Below are 23,808 nucleotides of genomic sequence, written 5' to 3' on the forward strand. Positions count from 1 at the left end.
AGAGAGAGAGAGAAAGAAAAGAAAGGAAAGAAAGGAAGGAGGGAAGGAAATAAATAAATAACTACAGGTGCACTGTATCTAGAATTGGATCACTTCTCATCATTGCCACAGCTACTGGTACAGTCCAAGTCACTGTCATCTGTGGCCTGGCTTAGTGTAACGTCTTTCCAACTACAGTCTATTCTCAGTATAGCAGAAATCTGATCAATTCATTCCCCTGTTCAAAATCCTCCAACGACTTCCCATTTCATTCAGACTTACAAAACCCCACAATGTCTATGCCGTTCTTCCCCCTGCCTCACATCATTTTCTCTAGCCTTTTTGAAACTCATCTCATTTTAGTCACACTGGCTTCTTTGTTCTTCCTGAAATATATCCCAAATATATCCTAGAATTTTCTTCTCCCTGACTTTTGCATGGTGACCTCTTTTCACTTCCCTTAGATCCTTGTTCAAATGCCATGTTATCAGTGAGTCCTTTCTTTATTAAAATACTGAAAATTGCAGCTCCCCTGCATCACCCGTGGTTGGCAGCCTATACCCATTTCCTGTTCTCCTGCTCTGGTTTGTTTTTTCCATGGCTCCTATGAAGATAAATGGATTTTGTCTGTTTTGTTCTGTGCTGTGTTTCCAGCACCTAGAACAGTTCCTCAGCACATAGCAGGTGCCCATTAAATATGTGCTGTTGAATGAATATATCCTTGAGTGGCTTGTGAGAATAGCCTGAAGCATCCAAGGGCAAGTGGAAATTTCTTTAATGTTTTGTGCTTTCTTTAAAAAATCCATATGTATTTTGTACTTTATAGCATAGAGGCCTGTGTTTTATTATAAGCGTACTTTACCTCAAAATCTTAGAGGTAGAATGATAGTCCAAGAATATGTTTACCCATAGCCATCATACATCAGCATAAGCCACAGTCTGAGAGCACATTTTTAAGTATTAAAAGCTTAAACTTAATTTTATCTTGATATAAATTAGTTAAGTGACCTCACCATGCAAGGAAGGTACAGAGACAGCTTTAGGATCTCCAGGTGATTTCAAAACATACAGATACAGATGAGAACTCCGCAAAGCTGGAAATATCAAATTGATAGCAAATAGGCTGGCTCCAGCCCTAAGAATATTCTGAGTATACTTGGAAAATACATAATATAGTATAAGTCAATACATCTTGTGAGAAATGAGCCTTTAAATTTCAAGAATCAAAAGCAAGGTAATGTTAGCTATATTTGACTATTTTTGTTGGGCTGGGGGAGTTGGGAAGTAACTAGGAAAAATGAAAAGGCTGAGTGCTACCAGTGGGCAGTCTTTTCCTTTAAGAAAGGAGAAAGAGTACTTTGATCTTGCTCTATTTCCATTGTCTGTATTTGTATTAGGCAATTGTAATGTCTTTTAATAAAAAGATGATTTTTAAAAATTCACCAGCAAATGGCAGCCATTTGATAAACTATTCCTACTTCTGTTTATCCTTCTGGCACTTTCTACCATGGTCTTTCTCCACTCTCCTGTTTTTGCTTTGTTCCTCTGAGACTTGATAACATACGGGGGAAAAAAAACTTGGATATAAGTTCAGAAAGAAAATGAGTTCAATGTGGGGAATCTGAGTGTCAGAAGTTTGAAGAGAGCATGTGGCGAGCTGACGGTGCCTTTTGGCAGAAGACGGGAGAGATCTGGCAGGACTCCTCCAGGCATGGAGAACTGCTCACCTGGCCGCTCCACGGGGCCCTGCAGAGCAGCCTCATATTCCCTGCCAGTGGGTCGCCTCACAGTCCGTAAATATAAGATGGAAGATTCTTCTAGGGTGGAGAAAACATAAGTGAGGCAGTTTGTTCAGCATCTGCTATAGATTGTGGTGAGATGCATGCATACGCTGGGCTTTATTGATATCAATCATTTTGTCATGAGGCATCATCAGTGCTAAGGTAAACGAATCAATTGCATTTTGCCGTTATGTATAATCATCAGGTTGTGTATCATATAATTCACCCACTGTTGGTCTTGAATAGGGCACTTTTCATTGAGGTATTTATTTGTAGACTTGGAGATTATATAGGGCTCTCAATTTGCTTCAGTTTGTTCCTTCGGAGCTTCTCCATCATTGTTTTGCGATTCAGGCCCCAGAGGTTACCCATCCCTCCCTAACAGTACGGTAAGAGGAATGTCTATCTGAGCATAGTAGTCTAGCTCCTCTATGAGAATAAGAAGGTATGGGCATGAGAATAAAGAAGCATCTTTACCATTAAAAACATGCTCCCAGGACACTATACAGCCATTACTGCACACATGCATGACATTCCCTTTTGTACCTAACAGTAATTCCTAGATTCCTAGATAATGAAAACTGATTCAGATACAAGACAGAAATAATTGGAGAGATTTTAATTCTTCTAGCATTCCTTGAAGAGTTCTTAAGAGTGATCTTTTAAACATAACTCTTTCCTAACATCCAACCATGATTTACAAGAGAATTATGCCTCTATCCATTTCTGGTTTCCATCTTCTAACTTTAGAAATTTTTTATCTTATAGAAGAAGCTACCAACAGACAAGACCAAAGAAAAATCTTGCCTAAATGTATTATATCAATGTCTAAGTTATCTCATTCTTTAAATCTATTTTATTTTATTTATTTTTGCAGAATTACATTTTCCATTGCTTCCAATGGAGTTAGAATGTACAGACTTCCCTAAACTGGTATCTCCAATTTTTCATGTGTTTAGTAGTCCCTGTTCTTTCTTTCTGCCCCCTCTTTTTACCTCGAGGCTAATCCTTTGGCAAGCTGCCTTTTCAGGACTTCCGAGAATATTTCTCCACTGCATACCAGAATAACTGCATCTGCCTTTCTTCCTTGACCTGTAAGTCCATTTAAAGCAACAAACTCCCCATATGTCAATTGTTTTCCTCCGGCTAGTCAACAAGTAAAGATAACAAAACACATTCAGTAAGGATATTCACTCTCATTTCCCAAGTCAGAGAGACATGTGGAAAGAAATACTCAATCAGGGATTTATTGAAGGATTCTGCATAGTAGCGAAATCTGGAGACAATATGCCAAGCAATGCCAAAATAATTCTAAAAATGCATGTCCTTAATACAAGGGTTGTCTTATTTCTATCAGTATTGCTGCAGTGCCTAGAACAGTGCTTGTCACAGAGGACTGTGCATCATAAAATGTCTCAGATTAATGACTCTGTTTTTGGCTTAGGTACCATGAGAACTTGTACCATCTATCCTAGCAGGACCTGACTGGGTATACATCTGGGGCACCTTCCCTTGATCCATCTATCTGCTTTGCAAATGTCCCGCCACAGAGACTCTCGGCAGGGCTGTGACCAGTCCAGGGGAACAAGTAAGTGCTTAGGCTCTGGAATCAGACTCTGAGCTCAAATCTTGGCTCCATTACAACTGTGTGACTCTGTGTAAATCCCAAAATCTGGCTAAGCTTCAGTTATCTCATCTATAACATGGGGATTAATAGTACTTTGCTCATGAGGTTGTTATAACAATTACAGAGGATGACTGTGTGAAGTTCTCAGTGAGTACATGTAATAGTAAGCACACTTTTTTTTTTTTTTTGCTAGTATTGAGATATCAGGACACAAAGGTCAATAAAAAACTTCATATAGCCTGGGTGCAGTGGCTTGTGCCTGTAATCTCTCACTTTGGGAGGCTGAGACGGGTGGATCACTTGAGGTCAGGAGTTCAAGACTAGCCTGGCCAACATCACGAAACCCTGTCTGTACTAAAAATACAAAAATTAGCTGGGTGTGGTGGCATGTGCCTGTAATTCCAGCTACTTGCAAGGTTGAGGCAGGAGAAGCGCTTGAACGCGGGAAGCGGAGGTTGCAGTGAGCTGAGATCGCCCCATTGCACTCCAGCCTGGGCGACAGCATGCGAGACCTGGTCTCAAAAAAAAAAACAAAACACACACACACACAAAACCCAAAAACCAAAAAACCAAAACTTCACGTAATCACTGCCCTACATTAATTCTGAAAGAACTTGTTTTAGTACTGACCAAAGGCCACCTTGTAAATGAAGGCCATGTGACTTCACAGTGACAGGAGTGAATTTGTGTTATCTTCCCACTCTCCCTGCTATCTTCCACCAGGCATATCACACTACACATCATGCAGGAGCTGGGATACAGTCTGTCCTCGTGTTGGACAGCAAAGCTCATGTTTGCACAGAGAGTATTTGTAGCCCCATGTCTGGCTCACTCCTGATGTGCCTCAGAAGGACAGGTTTCCTCTTTGGAACTGCAGCTGGTAACCTGACTTGTCCCACCTAAGCTAATTCACATGCCCGAGCATGAGGCCTTCTACACTTTCAGGTTCATCATCATTTTGGTGGATGTGTTGTTCCCTGGCTGTTTAGTGGGGCCAGACCTAAGCCAGGGGAGGATAAATTAACAAGTCCAAAGGTCACCCATCTCTGTGTGTCTTACATTTGGTTGTGGAGAGCTGGGATTTATACTGCCCTCGGACCAGCCGGCAGGTGGACCCATCTCCGTTGCAGACCCCACAGTTATCTTCCTTGACGGTGCTTCCCAGCTGGTGATCGCAGCCAACGATCTAACAAGAAAGAGAGATGTGTAATTCAACCAAGCACCTACTGATGGCAGAATCCACTATGAGGCCAATCACCACAAAACAACCCTCCCTTCATCCCTGAGGGACCTAAAACATACTTCCCATGAAGGGGATGGAATTCAACTGGAATTTGAATCAAGCTAAGAAAGAAAAAAAGGTAGCATGGGTAAAGATGTTTTCAAAGTTCAGATATACAAATAGAAAGAAGGGTAAAAGAAAGAGAATGAGAGAGAATAGGGAGCAGGGTAGGGAATGATGGGAAGAAAGTAAGAGAAACAAGAAGATCCTGAATTACTGATGTTTTAGGGCCTAATTCAAGAATAACTCCTACGTTAATAATTACGATTCACCCAAATGACAAAAACTACAACCAAGAGGTAATGGTAGCAGGAAACATTTTATAAATGATCTCCATGTTCCACATGGTTCCTTAGAATGTAAGCTGCATAAGGGTGGGTGATTTGTATCTTGGGTTAATTAATGTATTCCAAGCAATGAGAACAGTGCTTAGTCAATTGTAGGCCCTCAAAAAATATTTGCTGAGTGATAATGAAAATACTTCCTTTTCTAGCTAGCACTCCAGCTTAAAAAAGAGAAGAGAATCAGCAAACAGATACAAACTTAGTGTGTGTATGCGTGAGGAAGAGGAGGGTTGCATGAAGGGCAGCAGGGATGAACACCACTAAGACTCCGTCATTTGCCTTATCCTGTCCTGTACCAGGCACAGTACAAATATCTCATTCATTCTCAAAAGAGCCATGCAAGTAAGATATCTCCATTCTATAGTTGAGGCCATGAATCTTACCCCAGGTCACTTAGCTACTAAGCAGTCAAGTTCTAAAGACTTCTAGTGAAACATTTACGCCTGGTCCAAATCAGGCTTCACAACATCACAGGCTTTTATAAAGTATATGGGCAATGCCACTTGTGTCTTTCCTCTTTACTTTCCAATATCTGAGTTTTAGAAATTCAAATCCAAACTATGCCAGGTTGTATGGCTTATAGTTCTAGTTAGATCAAATATAGAAAGATTTATTCCATTTCCAAAGTATTTCAATTACTCTGTTTGACAAAATAAAACGATAATGGTAGTGACAACTGAAGAGACTTATGGCTTCTCTTCATAAAGTCCCCACAGTTCGTCTTGTCTTTCAAAAATCTGGTTGTTAATATGACCAGAGGCTTGAGGCTTTTCTTTTTTATTCCTTTTATTAATAATTGCAAACACATGTTTAGGCAAAGGTTTAAAAACATAATCATTTAATATTGTGTTATATAGGTACTCTATTTTTAAAATGTGGTAATGTGTATTTTTTCATTAATAGCAAATGAACATCTTTTAAAAATAGATGAAAAGCAACAACTCCTTCAATAACTGTACATTTTTTTAAGTGCAAAGATGTCAGAAAAACATGGTGCTGAGTTCCAAAGTCAGGGACAAAGGCAGATGGGCTCTATCCCTGTGGGTCTACCATAGCTGAGGAGAAGTTCACCTCAATCTATTCAGAGGCTGCAGTGAGGCCACTTCAGAAAGCAACCAAATTTCATCCCTGCAGTGCCAAGCATGTGCTGGCATAAGACTACTTTGGTGTATTCCTACGTAACTGCAGTAAAATTATTTTCAAAATTCCTATCTGTAGATGGGCCCACCCATGAGCAGATCACTTCCGTATTCACTCTTATGTTCTTAGTACAGTGTCAAATGGGATTACAGAAGTACTTTATAAAAGAATTCATTTAACTGTTTAGGCAGCATTTATTGAGGACCTGCTATGGGCCAGGCACTGTGCTAGCAGCAACATTCAATGGTGAATTTCAGCATCTATGGGTCCACTCTCATGAGACTTTACAGTCTAGTGGCAGAGGGAGATAGTGCTCATATCATCACACACGAAAAGCATACAATGATAATCATGATAAAAGCTATAAAACACAGACACATGGCACTCTGAGAGCATACAATTTGGATAATTCAATTTGGTTAGGGAGGCAAGAGAAGATTTCCCTTAGGAAGAGACTTTTTTGAGCTGAGATGTGAAGTCAGAGTTAACAACGGAAGAGAGGTGTCACATGAGGTTCACCGTGTCCTTTAGAAATGGCTGGATACTAGCTAATTGGAGAGGAAGCAAAAACCAAAGTTGGCCAAAAAAAAAACCCAGAAAATTGATAACCTAATTGCCTTAGAGGGACCGAATTCTTTGAGAAAGCATGGCAGTTTTAATTTAGGCAATATTCAAAGCATTATTGACTTTACTGTTGTTGTGGTTGCTGGGATTAAAGAGGACTTAATCTGATAAGATCCTTGGCTATGTGGAAGGACAGCATGGGCAGTGGGCACAGAAATTTCCACTCTCAGGCATCCCAAATCTAACTGGATTTACTCCTCAAACTATAGGAATTTCAGGTTTCTCAAAGGATTTAAGTTTCTCTGGAAAATTTTTAATGGACTCTGATACCTCTAATGGAGCCAAAGGAGATAATCATGAAAATCTCTCTCTAAGTCTAAAGATTTCTTATGGTTCCAAAACCATTTTCAGTAACGAACAATTCAGCTTCACAGATCCAAAGTAACAGTAATATTAGAAATAGCTAAATAGGAGGTGACATACTTTAAGACTAACTTGGCTAGACGCCTGACTTAGCACTCTTAGTGTGGGTTTATGGACCCCAGGATATGAACCAAGTCAGTTTTAAATGGGCTTTGTTTAGCTTCAGAATTTAAAAGACAGACATCTCCCTGACACAACTGTTTTTTTTCTTCCTTTTCTCTGTTATTGATTCCTCTTCAAGATGCCAAAATCTTCTAACTCAATTATTTTTAAAATGTGGAATACTTGATATCAGATAAAATGTTCTTACTTTGGTCCAAGTGGAAAATTGTTTGCAAAGATATCAGGATAATCATACTTGACATATCTTAATCTGTTGATTTTGAATAACTGTTAGATTAATTAAAATTAGTTGTTACTTTAAGACCTACTATTAATAACAGAGAGAAAAATAAATAGAAATACAAAAATGGGCTTAACTGGCCCTCTGTGCACGTGCTATTATTTTTTGTCTAGGATACTCTTTCCCTAGTCCTTATTTGGCAAACTCCTATTCATCCTTCAAATCCCAAATTAGGTGTCTCCTCAAGAAAGCCTGTCCAGGTTCCAGAGGTAACTGCCTTATTGCTGTATGTTTCCTTATTGCTGTATGTAACTGCCTTATTGCTGTATGTTTCCATAGTCATTTCTTCATACTTCCATGTGACAGAGGTTTCTGGTTGTCATCCAATATTCATCTTCTCTTATTTTTCTTGTACTGGAGCCCAATTTTATCTTCGTTAGCATTATAAGCAGTTAAAAGAATACATATCTCATTCGTCGTGAGACCAAATCATAATTACTGAAATAAAAGTGGAAGTATTGTGTGAGGCTTCTCGGAAGGCTACTGAAAAGAAGCTGACTTAGCTGGGGAATGCCTTTTCCGCCCTCCGCCTTCCTATCTTCCTGCTGGCTCCAGCAGCCATCTTGGAAATGAGACAATCTTGAGAATGGAAGCCTTGTACTCAGAATGGCAGAGCAGAAAGAGAGAAAGATCCTGTTTCCCGAACCACACTTGGACTGATTACATCTTTTTTTGTGAGAGAATAAATTTTTTACGTGTCTAAGCCACTATTATTATTATTATTTTTTCATGTATACCCAATTCAAATTGTTATATAACTTATATTGAGTTTACTCTATTAACATGTCTATCTCTACACAACATCCTGGGCTACCTGAGAACCTGTGTTTTATTAATCTTGACATTTCTGCTGCTCAGCCCAGTATCAGACATTTGAGATACACAATAAATGCTGCTGAATCAATGAAACACATAATGGTTTGCTAATAGCTCCAATGTAGTTTGCAGATAGGCGACCTTAGACTACAGCCATTGACATACAAGTCTGCAAAAATGTGTGCATGCATGTGTGTAGGTATGTATATGTACATGTGTTTTTAACTGTTCACACAAAGAAACAGACATACCATAAATGACAGCAAGAGGCTACCTAAACCTCTGTCCTGATGCATGAACAAGAATTGCTGTAAAGGGCTATTATTTTTCACAGACTATTTCCCGAGTGCACCTATGTTAATTATTAGAGAAGTGTCATGAAAGGCAATGTTTAGGTCACTGAGTTCCCAGACCCACCCCATTCTGGACAAAACATTTAAGTGAGATAATGACCACTCATAACTTTGGCAACTGCACAAAATTTTTTTGCAAACAGTGGAAAACTGAATATTTTGATCTAATACAGCTTAATAGTACTCTGCTATGAGGTGTCAGCTGGATGCAGTGGTCTGACCTCATCCTCACCCAAAATCATTGCACAGTGTTGCTTATTTTGCAATATTTTAATCTCAGGTAACAAAAAAGTGAGAAGATCCAAGAAAAATTTAAAGAAAGGTAAAATAGCACCCCGAAACTTACCAAATTAATAGTGTTTTCATTGTTTAGACACCACTAGTGGGTTATCAAGTTCTGCTTTCATATCTGAAATGTATGTTTTTTGTACCCTCTCTTATGTACATATATGTGTACAAAGATATGCAGCCCCTTGTCTTATTTTTGAGTTGAGCAAACACACTTAACACTGCTGATTTTTCTTTATTCTTCTTTCAGATTTACTAAAGGGAGGGAGAGAACTGCCCACCGACCCAACCCCCTCCCCACTGCCAAAAACAAACAAACAAACAAACAAACAAACAAACAAACTAGGATCATAGCATCCAGTCTGAGTTGGCTCAGAGACTTAGCATGTTGTGCAGATTTTAGGCATCAGGCCTGCAGTAGGGGTTTCTTCCTTTACTTTACAGAGCTGATAGCAAGAGAACAGGCAGTATGCAAGACTGAAATTCTCTAGACACTGAAATATGTATAATAAAATGCCTTCATTAGTAGCCACAGGAGAAAGAAAGATCACCATACTAATAATTTGGAGAACATAAATAAATATAATCCATAAGCAGATATCATGCCTCAGACTGACATTCTTAGGATGGGTTCACACTGGCTTCATTTCAAATGGTTTCCCATAAGGACCTCAATCTAGCATCAAATACTGAGCCAGTGATGTCAAGCTTTTCTTGATCCAACACCATGAGGTAAGAAACTTTTAAAGCCTTCTATTTTCAGCACTGGGAAAGACAAATATGGAAAACTAAACTGTGCGAATCTGACCATAGCTGCTCTTATTTATATTTACTTCATTCAGATAGCACTTTATGGGTAACAGTATGATTTACATAGATTATTCTTTATTTACTATTTTAATATATAGGGGAGGGAGTGAATTTCTAACCTCATCCTCAAAAGATTTAGCTATTCATTAATTTGCTTATGCTTAACCTTTCATTAAATAATAAAAAGATTTATAGCATATATATAAAACAATAAAATTTAAAAAACAAATGAGTGAATGGAGCAAAAAGAAAGGCAAAGGTAAGAAAGATAAATCTAGAAATGAGAGAACTACACGTAATGCACACTATGCCGTCCTGTACAGTTGCTAGATGTGGTGGGGGGAGGTCACATCTGGATTTGAGCTTCCTGGAAAATAGGAACACATGAGCAGTTGTAAGAGTCAGAGAATCTACTGAATCTTTTAGAAAATGTATGCAATAATGTGTTCTTTATAGTAGACAGTACGTATTTGTTTAATAAATGAATAAATCAAAAACCAGCTCAGGAGCACCATAATTAAAGTACTGAAATAATACATATTACTTGTGAGTTTTCTGAAAGACAATGTCATATAACAATGTCCCAATAACATCTGAACAAATCAATGTCTCAATAACATCTGAGCAAATAAATACAAGCAGTTTCAAAGAGGTGGCTCTAATACCTGCAATAAAACTTCATAAGGTCACCAAAATACCAATCAGATTATAACACTGAGGTTCAGAGAAGATAACTTCCCCAAGGTCACAGAGCTGGTTAATAACAAAACCAAAATTCCACCTTGAGATTTTTTGACTATAAATTATAGTAGGATGCCCATTAACCATGAAAAGGCATACTATGCAGTATTTATATGGTAATAATAAGCAGTAATAACAAGTTTGAATATTCTAATCAAGATCACTACCTCTAGAGTTACACTTATGCACAGGGATGAAGAGATGGTTTCATCTGTGATCTGTGACTTAGAAGCACATATAGCAAGTGAATGGGAAGGTGCTAAGCCCCAACAACACCTGTGGTCCATACCTCCTACCCCTCCCCCTGACACACAGGCAGGCATACTCTACCTCTCTCATGGTTTGTTATGAGTACCAAAATTTCCTCTTTTACACACTTAGGTTTTTTATTCTTTTTTTTTTTTTGGTTTACAACTAAGATTTCCAATAAGAGAAAACAGAATCCCCAGTAATTCACAAAGGTGCTAACAGTGCTCCATGAGCTATGTTTACTATTTCCAAAAGCCTAATGGAAATATATTTACCTGCAGTAAAACTACATAAGGTCACCAAAACACCAATCATCTCATTATACAAACAAGCTGAATCTTGACCTTTACTGTATTTATTTTTTAATTGCAAACTCGGGTTTTTTTTTAGCTATAAAATAGGAAAACAAATTATTACTTAATACATGCAGTGTTTTGAGTAGATGGAAACTTCCAAAACACAAGTCCCATAGGAAAAAATATAATAAAGGGCTCCTTTGTGTTAAAAAGTTGGAAAACACTGGTGTAGTCCTTTGTCTGTTGTTCCAGTACCCTTGGGAGGAGTAACACATGAAGTTGCTGATTATACTTAAATTAGACCAAATCGACTGAGCATAAGGCATTAAGCTGGCTGTTATGGTGCTGTTGGGAATACATATAGGTGGTAGGCACGGTCTCAATCTAGGTGAGGGGGTTTAATCAGATTATTTCCTCAAAACAGATGAGAGTAGACAGGGAGTAAGATCAGTATAACTAAAGGTCAAAGGGGCATGGAGGAGGAGAAAGACAGGAGGGAAACCTGCCTACAGAAGGAAATGTGAACCAGTGTTTGTGAAAACTTGCTATTTTTAGATACATAACTTCTCACATAATTCTTGTAATAATCTTGAAAATTAGCTACAATCGTGTCTATTTAACAAAAATAAAACTGAAACAGATAACACAACTTGCCACAAATCGCATTACTAGGATTTGTTGTCACCAGAGTTGAAGTCTAGGCTAAATAGCACTGTGTCATCAAAGAGCTTCTCTCTAGTCTATGAGATACCATGTTCCCCTTGAGGTTTAGATGGCAATGAAGACACACGCAGAAGAAAAGAAGGATGCATATCCTCCCCACACCTGGCATTCTCTCTCCTGGGGTTTAGCAGTCATAGCCAGGACTAGCAAATTTCCTTGCAGGTTCACCAGACCCTTACAACAGCCCACATCGTCCTGCAGCATTTATGTGAACGACCTCTCTGACCTCACTCCCTCTGGCTCAGTCTCTTTGCTGCCCTTCAAACACAACAGACACTTTCTCATCTCAGGACAGCCCTGAGTTGCTACCTCTGGCTGTAACACTCTTCCTCAGGCACTTCTACGGCAGTTGTCTGACTCTTTGAAGTCTTTGACAAAATCAATACCTTCTCAATAAGATCTGCTTTGATCAGACTATTTAAAGCTGTACTTCTCCTCAGTCATAATATTTATTTTTTAACTTTTAAGTTCAGGGGTACATGTGCAGGATGTGCACCTTTGTTACATAGGTATATGTGTGTCACGGGGCTATATCGTACAGATTATTTCATTGCACAGGTACTAAGCCTAGTACCCAATAGTTTTTTTCCTGATCTTCTGCCTCCTGTCACCCTTCACCCTTAAGTAGGCACCAGTGTCTGTTGTTTCACCTTTTGTCTTCATGTGTTCTTATCATTTAGCCCCCATTTATAAGTGATAACATGCAGTATTTGTTTTTGTTTGTTTGTTTGTTTTTGTTCCTGTGTCAGTTTGCTAAGGATAATGGCCTCCAGCTCCATCCACGTCCCTGCAAAGGGCATAATCCCATTCTTTTTTGTGGTTACATAATATTCCATGGTGTTTCTTTACCACATTTTCTTTATCCAGTCTATCATTGATGGGCATTTGGGTTGGTTCCATGTCTTTGGTATTGTGAACAGTGCTGCAATGAACATACATGTGCATGTGTCTTTATAATAGAATAATTTATATTCCTTTGGGTATACACTCAGGAATGGGATTACTGGGTCAAATAGTATTTCTGTCCTTAGGTCTTTGAGGAAGCGCCACGCTGTCTTTCATAATGCTTGAACTAATTCACACTCCCACCAACAGTGTATACGTGTTTCTTTTTTTCTACAACCTTGCCAGCATCTGTTATTTTTTGACTTTTTAACAATAGTCATTCTGACTGGTCAGAAATGGTATCTCATTGTGGTTTTGGTTTGCATTTCTCTAATGATTAGTGATGTTGAGCTTTTTTTCCCATACGCTCTTTGGTTACATAAATGTCTTCTTTTGAGAAGTGTCTATTCATATTCTTTACCTACCTTTCAATGGCATTGTTTTTTTCTTATAAATTTGTTTAATTTCGGCCGGGCGCGGTGGCTCAAGCCTGTAATCCCAGCACTTTGGGAGGCCGAGACGGGTGGATCACGAGGTCAGGTGATCGAGACCATCCTGAGCTACACGGTGAAACCCCGTCTCTACTAAAAAATACAAAAACTAGCCGGGCGAGATGGCGGGTGCCTGTAGTCCCAGCTACTCGGGAGGCTGAGGCAGGAGAATGGCGTAAACCCGGGAGGCGGAGCTTGCAGTGAGCCGAGATCGCGCCACTGCACTCCAGCCTGGGCAACAGAGTTAGACTCCGTCTCCAAAAAAAAAAAAAAAAAAAAAAAAAAATTTGTTTAATTTCTTATAGATGCTGGATGTTAGACCTTTGTCAGATGCATAGTTTGCAAATATTTTCTTCGATTCTGTAAGTTGTCTGTTCACTCTGATGATAGTTTCTTTTGCTGTGTAGAAGTTCGTTAGCTTCATTAGATCCCATTTGTCAATTTTTGCTTCTGTTGTTTTGGTGTCTTCATCATGAAATCTTTGCCAGTTCCTATGTCCAGAATGGTATTGCCTACATTGTCTTCCAGGATTTTTATAGTTTTAGGTTTTACATTTAAGTCTTTAATCCATCTTGAATTAATTTTTGCATGTGGTGTAAGGAAGTGATCCAGTTTCAATTTTCTGCATATGGCTAGACAGTTATCCCAGAACCATTTATTGAATAACGAATCCTTTCCCCATTGCTTTTGTCAAAGATCAGATAGTTGTAGGTGTGCAGTCTTATTTCTGGGTTCTCTATTCTGTTCCATGGATATTTATGAAGCATATTATTTATTTTCTATCTCCTACTAGGTCAAGGATATTTGGATGTCCTGTTCATTGTCCACCTAGAAAAGTGCCTGGCATACAGCAAGCAACTAAAATATATGTGAATGAATGGATTCAGCCTATAGGCAACACCACAGGTGACAGGAATACATTGTGATTACAAAGAATTTTCCTCTTTGTCTCAAGCTAAATCATAACAGCTGCTATCATTTAAACTCTCTGCCACTGGTTCCAAAGACCAAAAGGACACTCTCTAAAAGAAAAAGATCTCTAAGGACAAATCATTTTATAACACTGTAATCTGAGAGTTTAATTTCCACTTGTCAACTTGCCTGCTATTTCACCCACTACTCCAGAATTGCCTTGGGGCATAAATGCTCATTATTTCCAAGTGCATCTCCCTCTGACTTCTTTCCTGCTAGGCACAGTGCCCCAGGCTTCATGCCCTGGCTCTGACACCAACTCTGGATCTATAGATTCACTTTGTACTTGATCTCCTGAGTTCCTGATTCCTGGCACTTCCTAATAGACTTCAGCTTGGGCAACCCCCTGGCCTGGCTCTTCCCTTTACCTTTTGTGAGCTCTGGCCCTTTGGCTGGTGGTCTGGCTGGGGCAAAGCCACACTCTTTCTACATCCAACCTACACACTCCCACCTCCACCAAAGGGTAGGAACTTTGGCAGCCTCTGTGGTTAAATTATAGAGGAGGACCTGGTTTCATAGGAATAAACTTTTGCCAAGTGCTAATTTTTAAGGGTCCTATTTCTGTCCTTTATTGTTTGAACTAAGATTGCAAACGTCTTAAATAATTTTTTCTTATATTGCCTTTCCTGAGGTCAAGGATCTAAACCATCTAATGACTGGATAAACACTCTGAAAGGGAAAAATAGAGTAAGTCAGTCTGATTTCTAACATTTATTAAAACTCTCAGGTGTTCCCCGTCTGATTTATTTTGTTCTCGTCCTATTTACTTCAGGATCTTGGACAAATTCTTGTATGAATTTATTGCTAAACACATCTGGATTTTTTGTGTATTGTTTTTGTGAAATTTGTTTATTTAGTAGTCTTCAGCAGAAATCCTAAGAACTATCCTAGTATAGACATTCATGCATACAGACACTACAATTCATTCTCAGCAGATGGTCAGGGACTTTTCTTTAGCAGGCTGTCTTTTCCCTCCCCTGCTTCCAAAATTAGGGTGTCTGGAGAATGCGAAACAAAATTATACAAAGGCCTGACCTCTGGCCTTGCTTCTGTCTCTCAGACTGTGAAGTACCCAAGAGGGAAAGTGTTGAATTTGGCCTCACTTCACATGGCATTAACTGTAATTCTTTGTGAATTGTGGTGACATCATGGTATACTTTGACATCACTGCTCAGACTCCCTTCTGCTGCTGGGCATACAGTACATAGTTTTTGTTTAAACACAAAAGTCCTTTGTTGAGAAGATAGGATAGCAGCTGGTATTCTGCCCTGGTACAAACGTGGATCTTACTGGAATGTGTCTGTTCAGTAAGTCACCACAAAGTAGCTATTCTACTATGATGGCTGGAACTCACTCACACATGTACCTCTGGAAATTTTTCTGGAAATTTATATTTAAAGAGTTTTAAATTCCAGATATGGTCCATAATTTAAACAAAATTCTACACACAATTAAACTCTTATTTACATGTCTGGAAATGTTATCTGAAGTCAATATTCCAACAGCAATAGTGTGCTGGCTGCAGTTGTGTGTCAAGGTTAGAGAGGATGGAAAACGAAAGGTGAAGAGGGATTTATCTATGTCCCCAAACAATTCTCCTCCCATCACAATTGTTCATGCATCTCAGATTCCCAAGTTAGGAGGGCTTGTGTCATTCTTTGGCTCTTACCTGGTTACCTCTCAAAACTTATGACTTTATATTAATTTGAAACTTCTTTGACAGTGCTATCAATATCCTGCTTTCAAAGTCTGTTAAAGACATCCACTACTGATATATTAATAATATAACCCTTTTTCCTTCCTGGTTCTCTACTGCCATTTCTGTCTGTCTACATTGGGTCTCTTTAGGGTAGAGCCTGGAGAGAATTGATCAAAAGCAGAGTTTAAGGAAAAGCATCATCTGTAAAGTAACTCTAAACTTCTGTCCCTCAAAAGTATCTCGAATGCATGCACAAGGCAGCAAATTTTCAGATCAGCTTGAGAAATTAAAGGTTGTTAATCTAAGATTCTATCCCAGAGGAAAAAGCCACAGCACAAAATATTTGGATGGGATAGTAAATTTCTTCTGTTAAAACAAATATAATTTTTACTCTGTCACAGAACAAATGGAGCCATGACATGACCCCCAGTTCTATCATAAACTTTATAATTGCTAAAGGTGTATTTCCCCCTCTGGATATGTCACACTTAAGACCAACAAGACCATAGTGCTGCATCTCAGGTTTTGATCCACATATTCACTTCCCTGGCCACTTCTTACCCAGGAACATCATTATTTATACCAAGAATCTATGTGTTGTGGAACCCTAAACCACAAAAGAGGAAGCATGACACTGTGGTGCAACCAACAACTCAACCTGGATGTGATGGCTTGAATATATCACTCTCAGTATGAGTTCAGTTCTCTTGTGAGTTATATAATCCGACTTATTTTATATACTTATTCTAAGGATTTGAGGTGATAGCTTATATAAAAAGATTCAGTTCATTGCCTAGCACATAACAACTCTGACCACATATCCTGGAATTTCTGGGACAACTCTATTTTCAACTCTTCTATTTCATAGTCTCCACAATTATCAGACCACGTGTGATGATTATTTTGGGGGGGATATGTAGTCATTGTGCAAATAGGAGGTATTTTCTCATTATATATGTGAAATGCATCTGAAGCGATAAAGGGTTGTCTTAGGGATCGGGGAACCTGTAGACTCCAAGGCCCACAGCTCTAGAGACAGGGTCAAGTTTGCAAAAGCTCAGATCTATTTCAGCCCCTTTGGATTTGACAACAGCATATAGGAAGTAAGATCACAACTCAAATTCCATTGAAGAAATATACTCTCCTTTAGAGGTCAGAGCAGACGGAGTGCCATCGGATAATTTTTTTTTTTTTTTTTTTTTTTTAACTTCCCTCTACCCTGCTAACTTAGCTGTGAAATACCAGCAAGCGTGGTTGGCTGTTTGGGAAATGACCTCTGGTAGGGTTCTGTTAGAAATGAAAAATACTTTTTGGAAATTGCTGTGGAGTAGCAAATCATCTCCTCTGCATTGTACTCAAATTAAAGAGAAATGCTTAGGATTCTGAAAACATCCTTCCTTAGCTCTCCAACTCTAGGACTACTGATCCAGAGTTAATTCAGGAACCACTTTCAAATACATACAATCAAGTAACTATCATTAAATATATTTGTCAACACGAAATACAGATTTCTCACAGCCATTCTTCTAACCTAAGGTGCTGGGAAAGACATATTTTCAGGAACTGGGACAAGAGCCTGGGGTCCTGTTTTCTCCTTTGGTGTTCTTGCCCATATGAATGTAGCGATACGCCAGTTGAATATAACGAAAGGAAGTGAGCATTCAGCAACTCATCTTAATATATGTGATATTCAAAAGTTATTTATTTTAATGGAGAAGAATTCCTGAATCTAAATGAATAAGCCAAAAGCAAATCAGTTGCAATCTTTTTAAAAAGAAAAGTAGTCTTCTAGAAGTTGGGAATTTAAATTCTTATTCATCAGAATTAACAATGAACCAATCAAATAGGAGTCACAAAATTCTAAGAGAAAAGTGAGCTGGCTGATTTTTAATGATCCCCAAATTTCCAGAGCCAGATGAAAGGTGAGCTGCTGGATGTAGTGATGGGACTCAGCTGGAAAACAGCTGACAGTTAGCAATTTGGCTACCCTTTCTAACTCTAGCCTTGTGGGTTCAGGATAATCAGTTACATTTTGCTGAATCACTGTACTATTATGAAATGGAAAAATGAGCTGTTTCTCTTTTCATTTTAGACAAAAGCAAATTCACTCAAAGGCGCTGAGATGAAAAGAAATAACTGCATACATTTTCCCATTCAGAAAGATTAAGATTCCACTAACCCCCCACTCACATGCATAGAAATGAATTCTTTTTCTTTCCTGCTATAGTCCTACTTCAAATCCAGCTGAAACTATAAATTTCAAATCTGACAGAATTCAACACACAGCGTATGTCTAATTAGAGAGTGAAATTAAATCGTGTAGTAACTGGAATATTTAAGTTTAGAAATTTTTTAAACACTATAGTTCTAGAATGGTTATTGGTGTTTAGTCAGTTGTCCCAAACTAGTTAAAAAGAATTATCTTCACACAGGAAGTGTATATGCTCTCTTCAAATTCCCCTAAAAGTACCCAAATTACCTGCTTCTCTACCCTAACCTTACTGCTTCACGGTGGACCACGGGAAAAGAAGAAAAGGGATTTCCAATTTTTATGGTTCACCCCACAATCAAATTTGGCTAGATTGCATCACGTTGCATTTCTTCTGCATGTATTATGTATAAAAAGCATGTAATTTGCAATAAGTGGTTTATATTTTAAAAATACGCAATGCATTCTTTTCAATACATCTATGTGAATCTAAATTGAAAAGTCCCCATATTCTACAAACTGGGTCTATCAAATGCCACATTCGATAGAAAAACATATTTGACCATGAATTTTATGGTTTTCAAGGGTTGTTTCAAGTAGATTCTTGGCAGAGTGTTGACCTAGTCTTCGGGCTGTTTTTCAACATTAAAATTTTACAATTGAAAGTTGAACTATCTTCTGTAGGTGCAAGCATGTTCCAGAGAATCACAGGCTGGGATACAAATCAAAGGGGAGATGAACACATTTGTTACTAGGAGAATTTTTATGAGCATGCTCCCCAGAACATTTGGGCATTGAGTTGTCAGATGATTTCCAACCTCAATTTCAAAATTCTTTTTAATGAGTGTGCTAAGAGCAAGGCTTACATGGATTGCTCATTGTTGGCTGGTTTATTTGCCTTTTTCCCTAAGATAAGAGCAGTTGTTTGTCTCAGTGAGATCTGGTCTTCACAGCTGGAGGCCACAAAACCTTCTGTCTTAGGGCAAGTGAATGGAGGTTGTATCTCAGTTGGCAGGAAGGGAGAAAATAAATACTGTCAGCCACAATTATTCTGAAGAGTGGGAAATTACATTAGGAAATTATAGACTGTAGCAGTGAATGGTTCTCACTTACCAAACTTGAGGCCGAGAAGAGGCAATAAATACATAAATAGTGGAGGGGAAGGAATTGTGGTGTTTCTGAAGTACGGTGTGTGGATCAAGTCCTGTCAGGTGTTTTACAGAGTTCGTGAAGGCTGTAAAACAAACTCTGCAACTGAACAGGTGACAAAACCAAAGCAACTACCTATATCACCTATCTAGAAAATGATAGAATTGGGATTTAGTCTCTTTAAAAAATGTCATTCCTATCACACTAGGTCACCTAATATACCAGAGGACTTTCAAGTGAACAGTGTGTATCCTCAAGAGGTTGGGCAGCACCACATGTACTAATCAGCTACTCATGCGAGCACTCTGTTTAGAGAAATGGTTTTTGAGGGAATGTTTGGAGCATTTTGTTTAAAAACCTAGCCCACTACATCTCAATCATATTTCCTAAGTTTATTTCTCAGCACCAAGCTAAAGGCACTCAAAAAACAAAGATATTCCCAAAGGGCAGTTTCTCAGGAAACAAAAACTTTCAAAAAGATTCCAAGGCGTTTTCTAATAATATGAAAACAACCCCCTTGAAAATTTATTTTCAATGCTTGCCTATAGCTTGGCTTCAGCATCGACTCGGTTATTACCTTAAACAGAGGAAAAACATCTCCAGTAGCAGTTGGCATGACTCAGGAGAAGGGAGGAGGGAGAGGGAGTGAATGGAAACAAACTGAACTCAGCCCAAACAGCTCTCATCTGGGCGGCCTAACCCTGCAGAGACCTTCTCGCCAAGCCCTGCCAAAAGCCAGCAATCATGACCCCAGTGTGAACTTTTGGTTTGTACCATGCAGTGTCAGAAAGGAGAAAACCCAGAAGGACACGCTATGAGTTCCAGAGTGTGCTGACTTGAACACACAGTTCACACAAGTAACACCTACCCCTACTTCCGCCACCCAACCTGGGTCAAGCGTGAGGCAAGGAGAGTGTGTTCCAATATCAAAGCACCTTTACACTCAGCTCTGACCCCTTTCAGTCAAAGCTAAAATAAAAACATTTGGAAAGCATATGAATGGAATATTTGTATACTTGTTTCTATTTGTGAACCTCAAAAAATTCCACAAAATCAGGAAAAATGGCAGCTTTAGCACCAAAAGTGTTCAAGATTACAGTACCAGGGATGATGCAAGTACAAAATCAGAGATATAGGAAGAGTTGTGTGGGAAGCTCATCTGAGGCCTGATGCTGTCTCTAGGCCTACACCAAAAGCAGGCTGTCTTTTCTATTCTTCTTTCCCAAGGTGGAGTGCAGAACCCATTGCTGAGTACAAACATGCTCTTGCCTTAAAATGTGTAGACTGTCAAGGTTGCATTCCTGAACCAAGAGTTTTTCTGATAGTTCCACCAGTGATAACTTCTTTCACAATTGGGATCAGAACTGTTTTTGACATAACTGCTTTTTCATCTACAATGCCCACCCTTGGGCCTAATTGGATATTAGGGGAAAAAGGCTCATTTTGTAAGCAGTCATTTAAATTGCAGATGTGGATTCAGCCTGCCAAACATGTACTGGCCATCATAAATCAACAATTGCATAGATAAACGGGTTGCCACGCTCTGAAATACCCCATTGGTATGCAAAGAGGCACAGTTACACTTTTATTTCTTTCCTACAGAGAGGCATCTCACTATTTTCATGGTTATTTTCTGAGCTTGGGAGCAGAGGAGGGAAAAAAGGTAGGGAAGAATACAAGTGAGAGGAGTTCCATGGCCGAACATTTGTAAATCTCCTGGAGAAGCTGAAGTAATTTTAGTATCATGATCTCCATTACAATGAGCATGTCTTTTAATCAACACTCTTTATGGGAATGGTATTGTTCTAGCTGTTAAAGGGTAAAAGACTCAAAAGTTGCAGCAGCTGTGCTTCAGAGGGCTTCATAAACTAAGAGCAGGCATGAGTAGGAGGCAGAACTGGTGGGAATGTAAAATGGTGCAGCCGCTGTAGAAAACAGTATGGCGGTTCCTAAAAAAATTAAACATGCAATTTACCACATGATTCAGTAATGCTACTTCTGTGCCTCTCTACCTAAAAGAATTGCAAACAAGGACTTGAGCATACACTTGTGTGCTTATGTTCACAGCAGCATAATTCACAATAGCCAAAAGGGGGAAACAACTCAAGTGTCCATAGATGCCAAATGGATAAAATGTTGTATATTCATACAACAAAATATTCAGCTCTAAAAAGGAATGAAATTATGACACATGCTATGACATAGAAGAACTGTGAAGACCTTAGGTTAAGTAAAATAAGCCAGACAAAAAAGGACAAATATTACATGATTTCATTATATGAGGCACCCCAAATAGTCAAATTCATAAAGAAAGAAAATAGAATGGTGATTACTGGGGATTAGAAATAGGGGAAGATAGGGAGTGTAGAGAGTAAAATTTCCTCTTCAAAGTTTTCCTTCTTGTTAAAAAATAAATCATTAGTGTTAGAAATAATAGTTTCTTTTAAAGACTAACTCTCCTCAAGCCTCCTTGCTTTGTGCTAATAACTCTGTTAAGCCCTATCCTATGTAACTGTTGGACAGGCTCACAGGCACGTTCCAGCTCACAGCCTATGCCCCTTCCTTATTTGGAAATGTTATTGCTTCCTTAAACATTTTGTAAGCAACTTCTTTGTTCTTCCTCGCACTTACCTGTTTAGGAAAGTTTTAGGCTATTAGCAAATCGGGTGTCAGTTTAAGAATATGAGGTCCAGCTTCAGCCAATGGATGCAGGACACAGCGGTAAGGACGACCCAAATGCGTAAGGGATAAATATGTCTGCTTTGCCTTTGTTCAGGAGTGCTCTTGCCATTGTTCCATCTGCGACTGAGCACCCTTTCTGCAGAAAGTGAAGATTGCCTTGCTGAGAGATCGTTTGTCTCCGTGCTGATTTTCTTTGTGGTACCAATATCTATTTCTAACAATTTTGGTATTTCTAACAGGGAGTTATTGGTTAATAGGCATAGAGTGTCAGTTTGGGAAGATGAAAAAGTCCTGGAGATGGCACAACAATGTGAATGTACTGAATGTCCCTGAACTATAACTTAAAAAGGGTTAACATGGTAAAATCTATGTTACATTTTACTATAACAAGAATAGGAGGCAGAAAAGCAACAGACACAGAAGTAACTAACACAAGGAATACATACAGCCATGTCATTACAGAAACAAATAAAAGTAAACATCTGCTAAATGGTTGGTTGTTGAGGAGGTATGGAATGATGCCTCTGCCCTAAATACCAGCTGGTCCTATGGCCTCTTTCTAACTAGATGTGGACAAAACTCCTTGTGTTTGCACTCACTGTTCTACTGAACAAGACATATATGGACCCAACCATACTACATAGCACAGTATAGCACAGCACAGCACAGCACAGCACAGCACAGCACAGCCTAGCATAGCATAGCATAGCATAGCCTAGCCTAGCCTAGCATAGCCTAGCATAGCCTAGCCTAGCCTAGCATAGCATAGCATAGCATACAGCTTTGGAGACAGATGGATCTAAATCTAATCTTAGTTCTGCTATTTATTAGCTGCATGACTTTGTCCATGTCACCTCATCTCTCCAGACCTTGGTTTCTTCACCTGTAAAATGGTACCATTCACACCTCCAAGAGTCGTTAGAAGGATTCAACAAAGGAATAGAAAGCTCTCAGAGTTTAATTATGGGACACCTACCACTACTATTAATAATTACAATGGTTTCAACAAATCCAACCGCAGGAGTTGAAGAAGAACAAAAGTAAATGGATGTTAATCGGTGTTTTAAAATATTATTTTCTGATGTTCTTCAAAAGTGAGAAACTTAGCTCTCATTTTACGTAAAAATATTTACCTCATTTTTTTTCCTCTCAGAAGTTGCCCTATTGATCTAAGGAAGAAAAATGGGAGTATTTAGAAAGTAAGTATCAAAAATTCAGAGAAAACTCACCTGCACAAACACACAGTCCCTTCAGTGGGCATTCCAGTGTTGCCAGTTCTCACTGTCTGACCTACTTAACTCCATGTGTCAGATACCTTTCCACAGGGAAGAAAAAGTTTCCTTAGACTAGATATCATAGATTACCTATAGAAATACATTCCTTCATCAGTATGGACAACTGAGAAGTGCCTGCGTCTGACAGATTTGCTCGACAGGGAGAATAAAAGGATCTTACGGACTAGATTTGGGGTACAGATGGGGCTGATTGCTCATCAGCCTGGAAACGGTTGATGGAGGAGGTGAGATGCGAGCTCTGAATTAAAGGATGGCAGCAATACCCTGGAACAATAAAGGCAGGCTGCCAAGTCCCCCCCAAAATCAGAACCAGATTAGAAACCCAGTCCGGGGCTTGAATCCAGGTGGGTCCTGATTCCAGTGCTGGTACTGTGCGAAACACATTCCTCTAGGCTGCTAACCAGAAACGTATTTCTTATAGCCCTACAAAATTTTGCTGGAATCCATTAAGAAATTGTTTGAACCCTGGCGAACTTTTGGCTAAAGAAGAGAGGAGGCTCATGTTTGCAGGAGAAGGTTCATTTTGTCCTAGTGCAAAAAGATTTTAGTATGAACCAAGACAGAAGTTTTCCATGGCTTGTCTATCACTATTAACTTCTGAGCACTC

At 39.0% G+C, this 23,808-nt stretch overlaps 1 protein-coding gene across 1 annotated transcript in view; it reads right to left on the reverse strand.

Annotated features, from left to right (window-relative positions):
• ADAMTSL1 (ADAMTS-like 1) overlaps positions 1 to 23,808 on the reverse strand; it is a 441,112-nt gene that overhangs the window by 273,185 nt on the left and 144,119 nt on the right. The window contains exon 5 of the mRNA XM_011930366.1: positions 4,447 to 4,573. Coding sequence (XP_011785756.1) covers positions 4,447 to 4,573 — 127 coding nt within the window. The remainder of the gene's footprint in view (positions 1 to 4,446; positions 4,574 to 23,808) is intronic.

The sequence above is a fragment of the Colobus angolensis genome, unplaced genomic scaffold (assembly GCF_000951035.1).
Source record: "Colobus angolensis palliatus isolate OR3802 unplaced genomic scaffold, Cang.pa_1.0 Scaffold86, whole genome shotgun sequence".
In the NCBI taxonomy this organism is placed as follows: Eukaryota; Metazoa; Chordata; class Mammalia; order Primates; family Cercopithecidae; genus Colobus; species Colobus angolensis.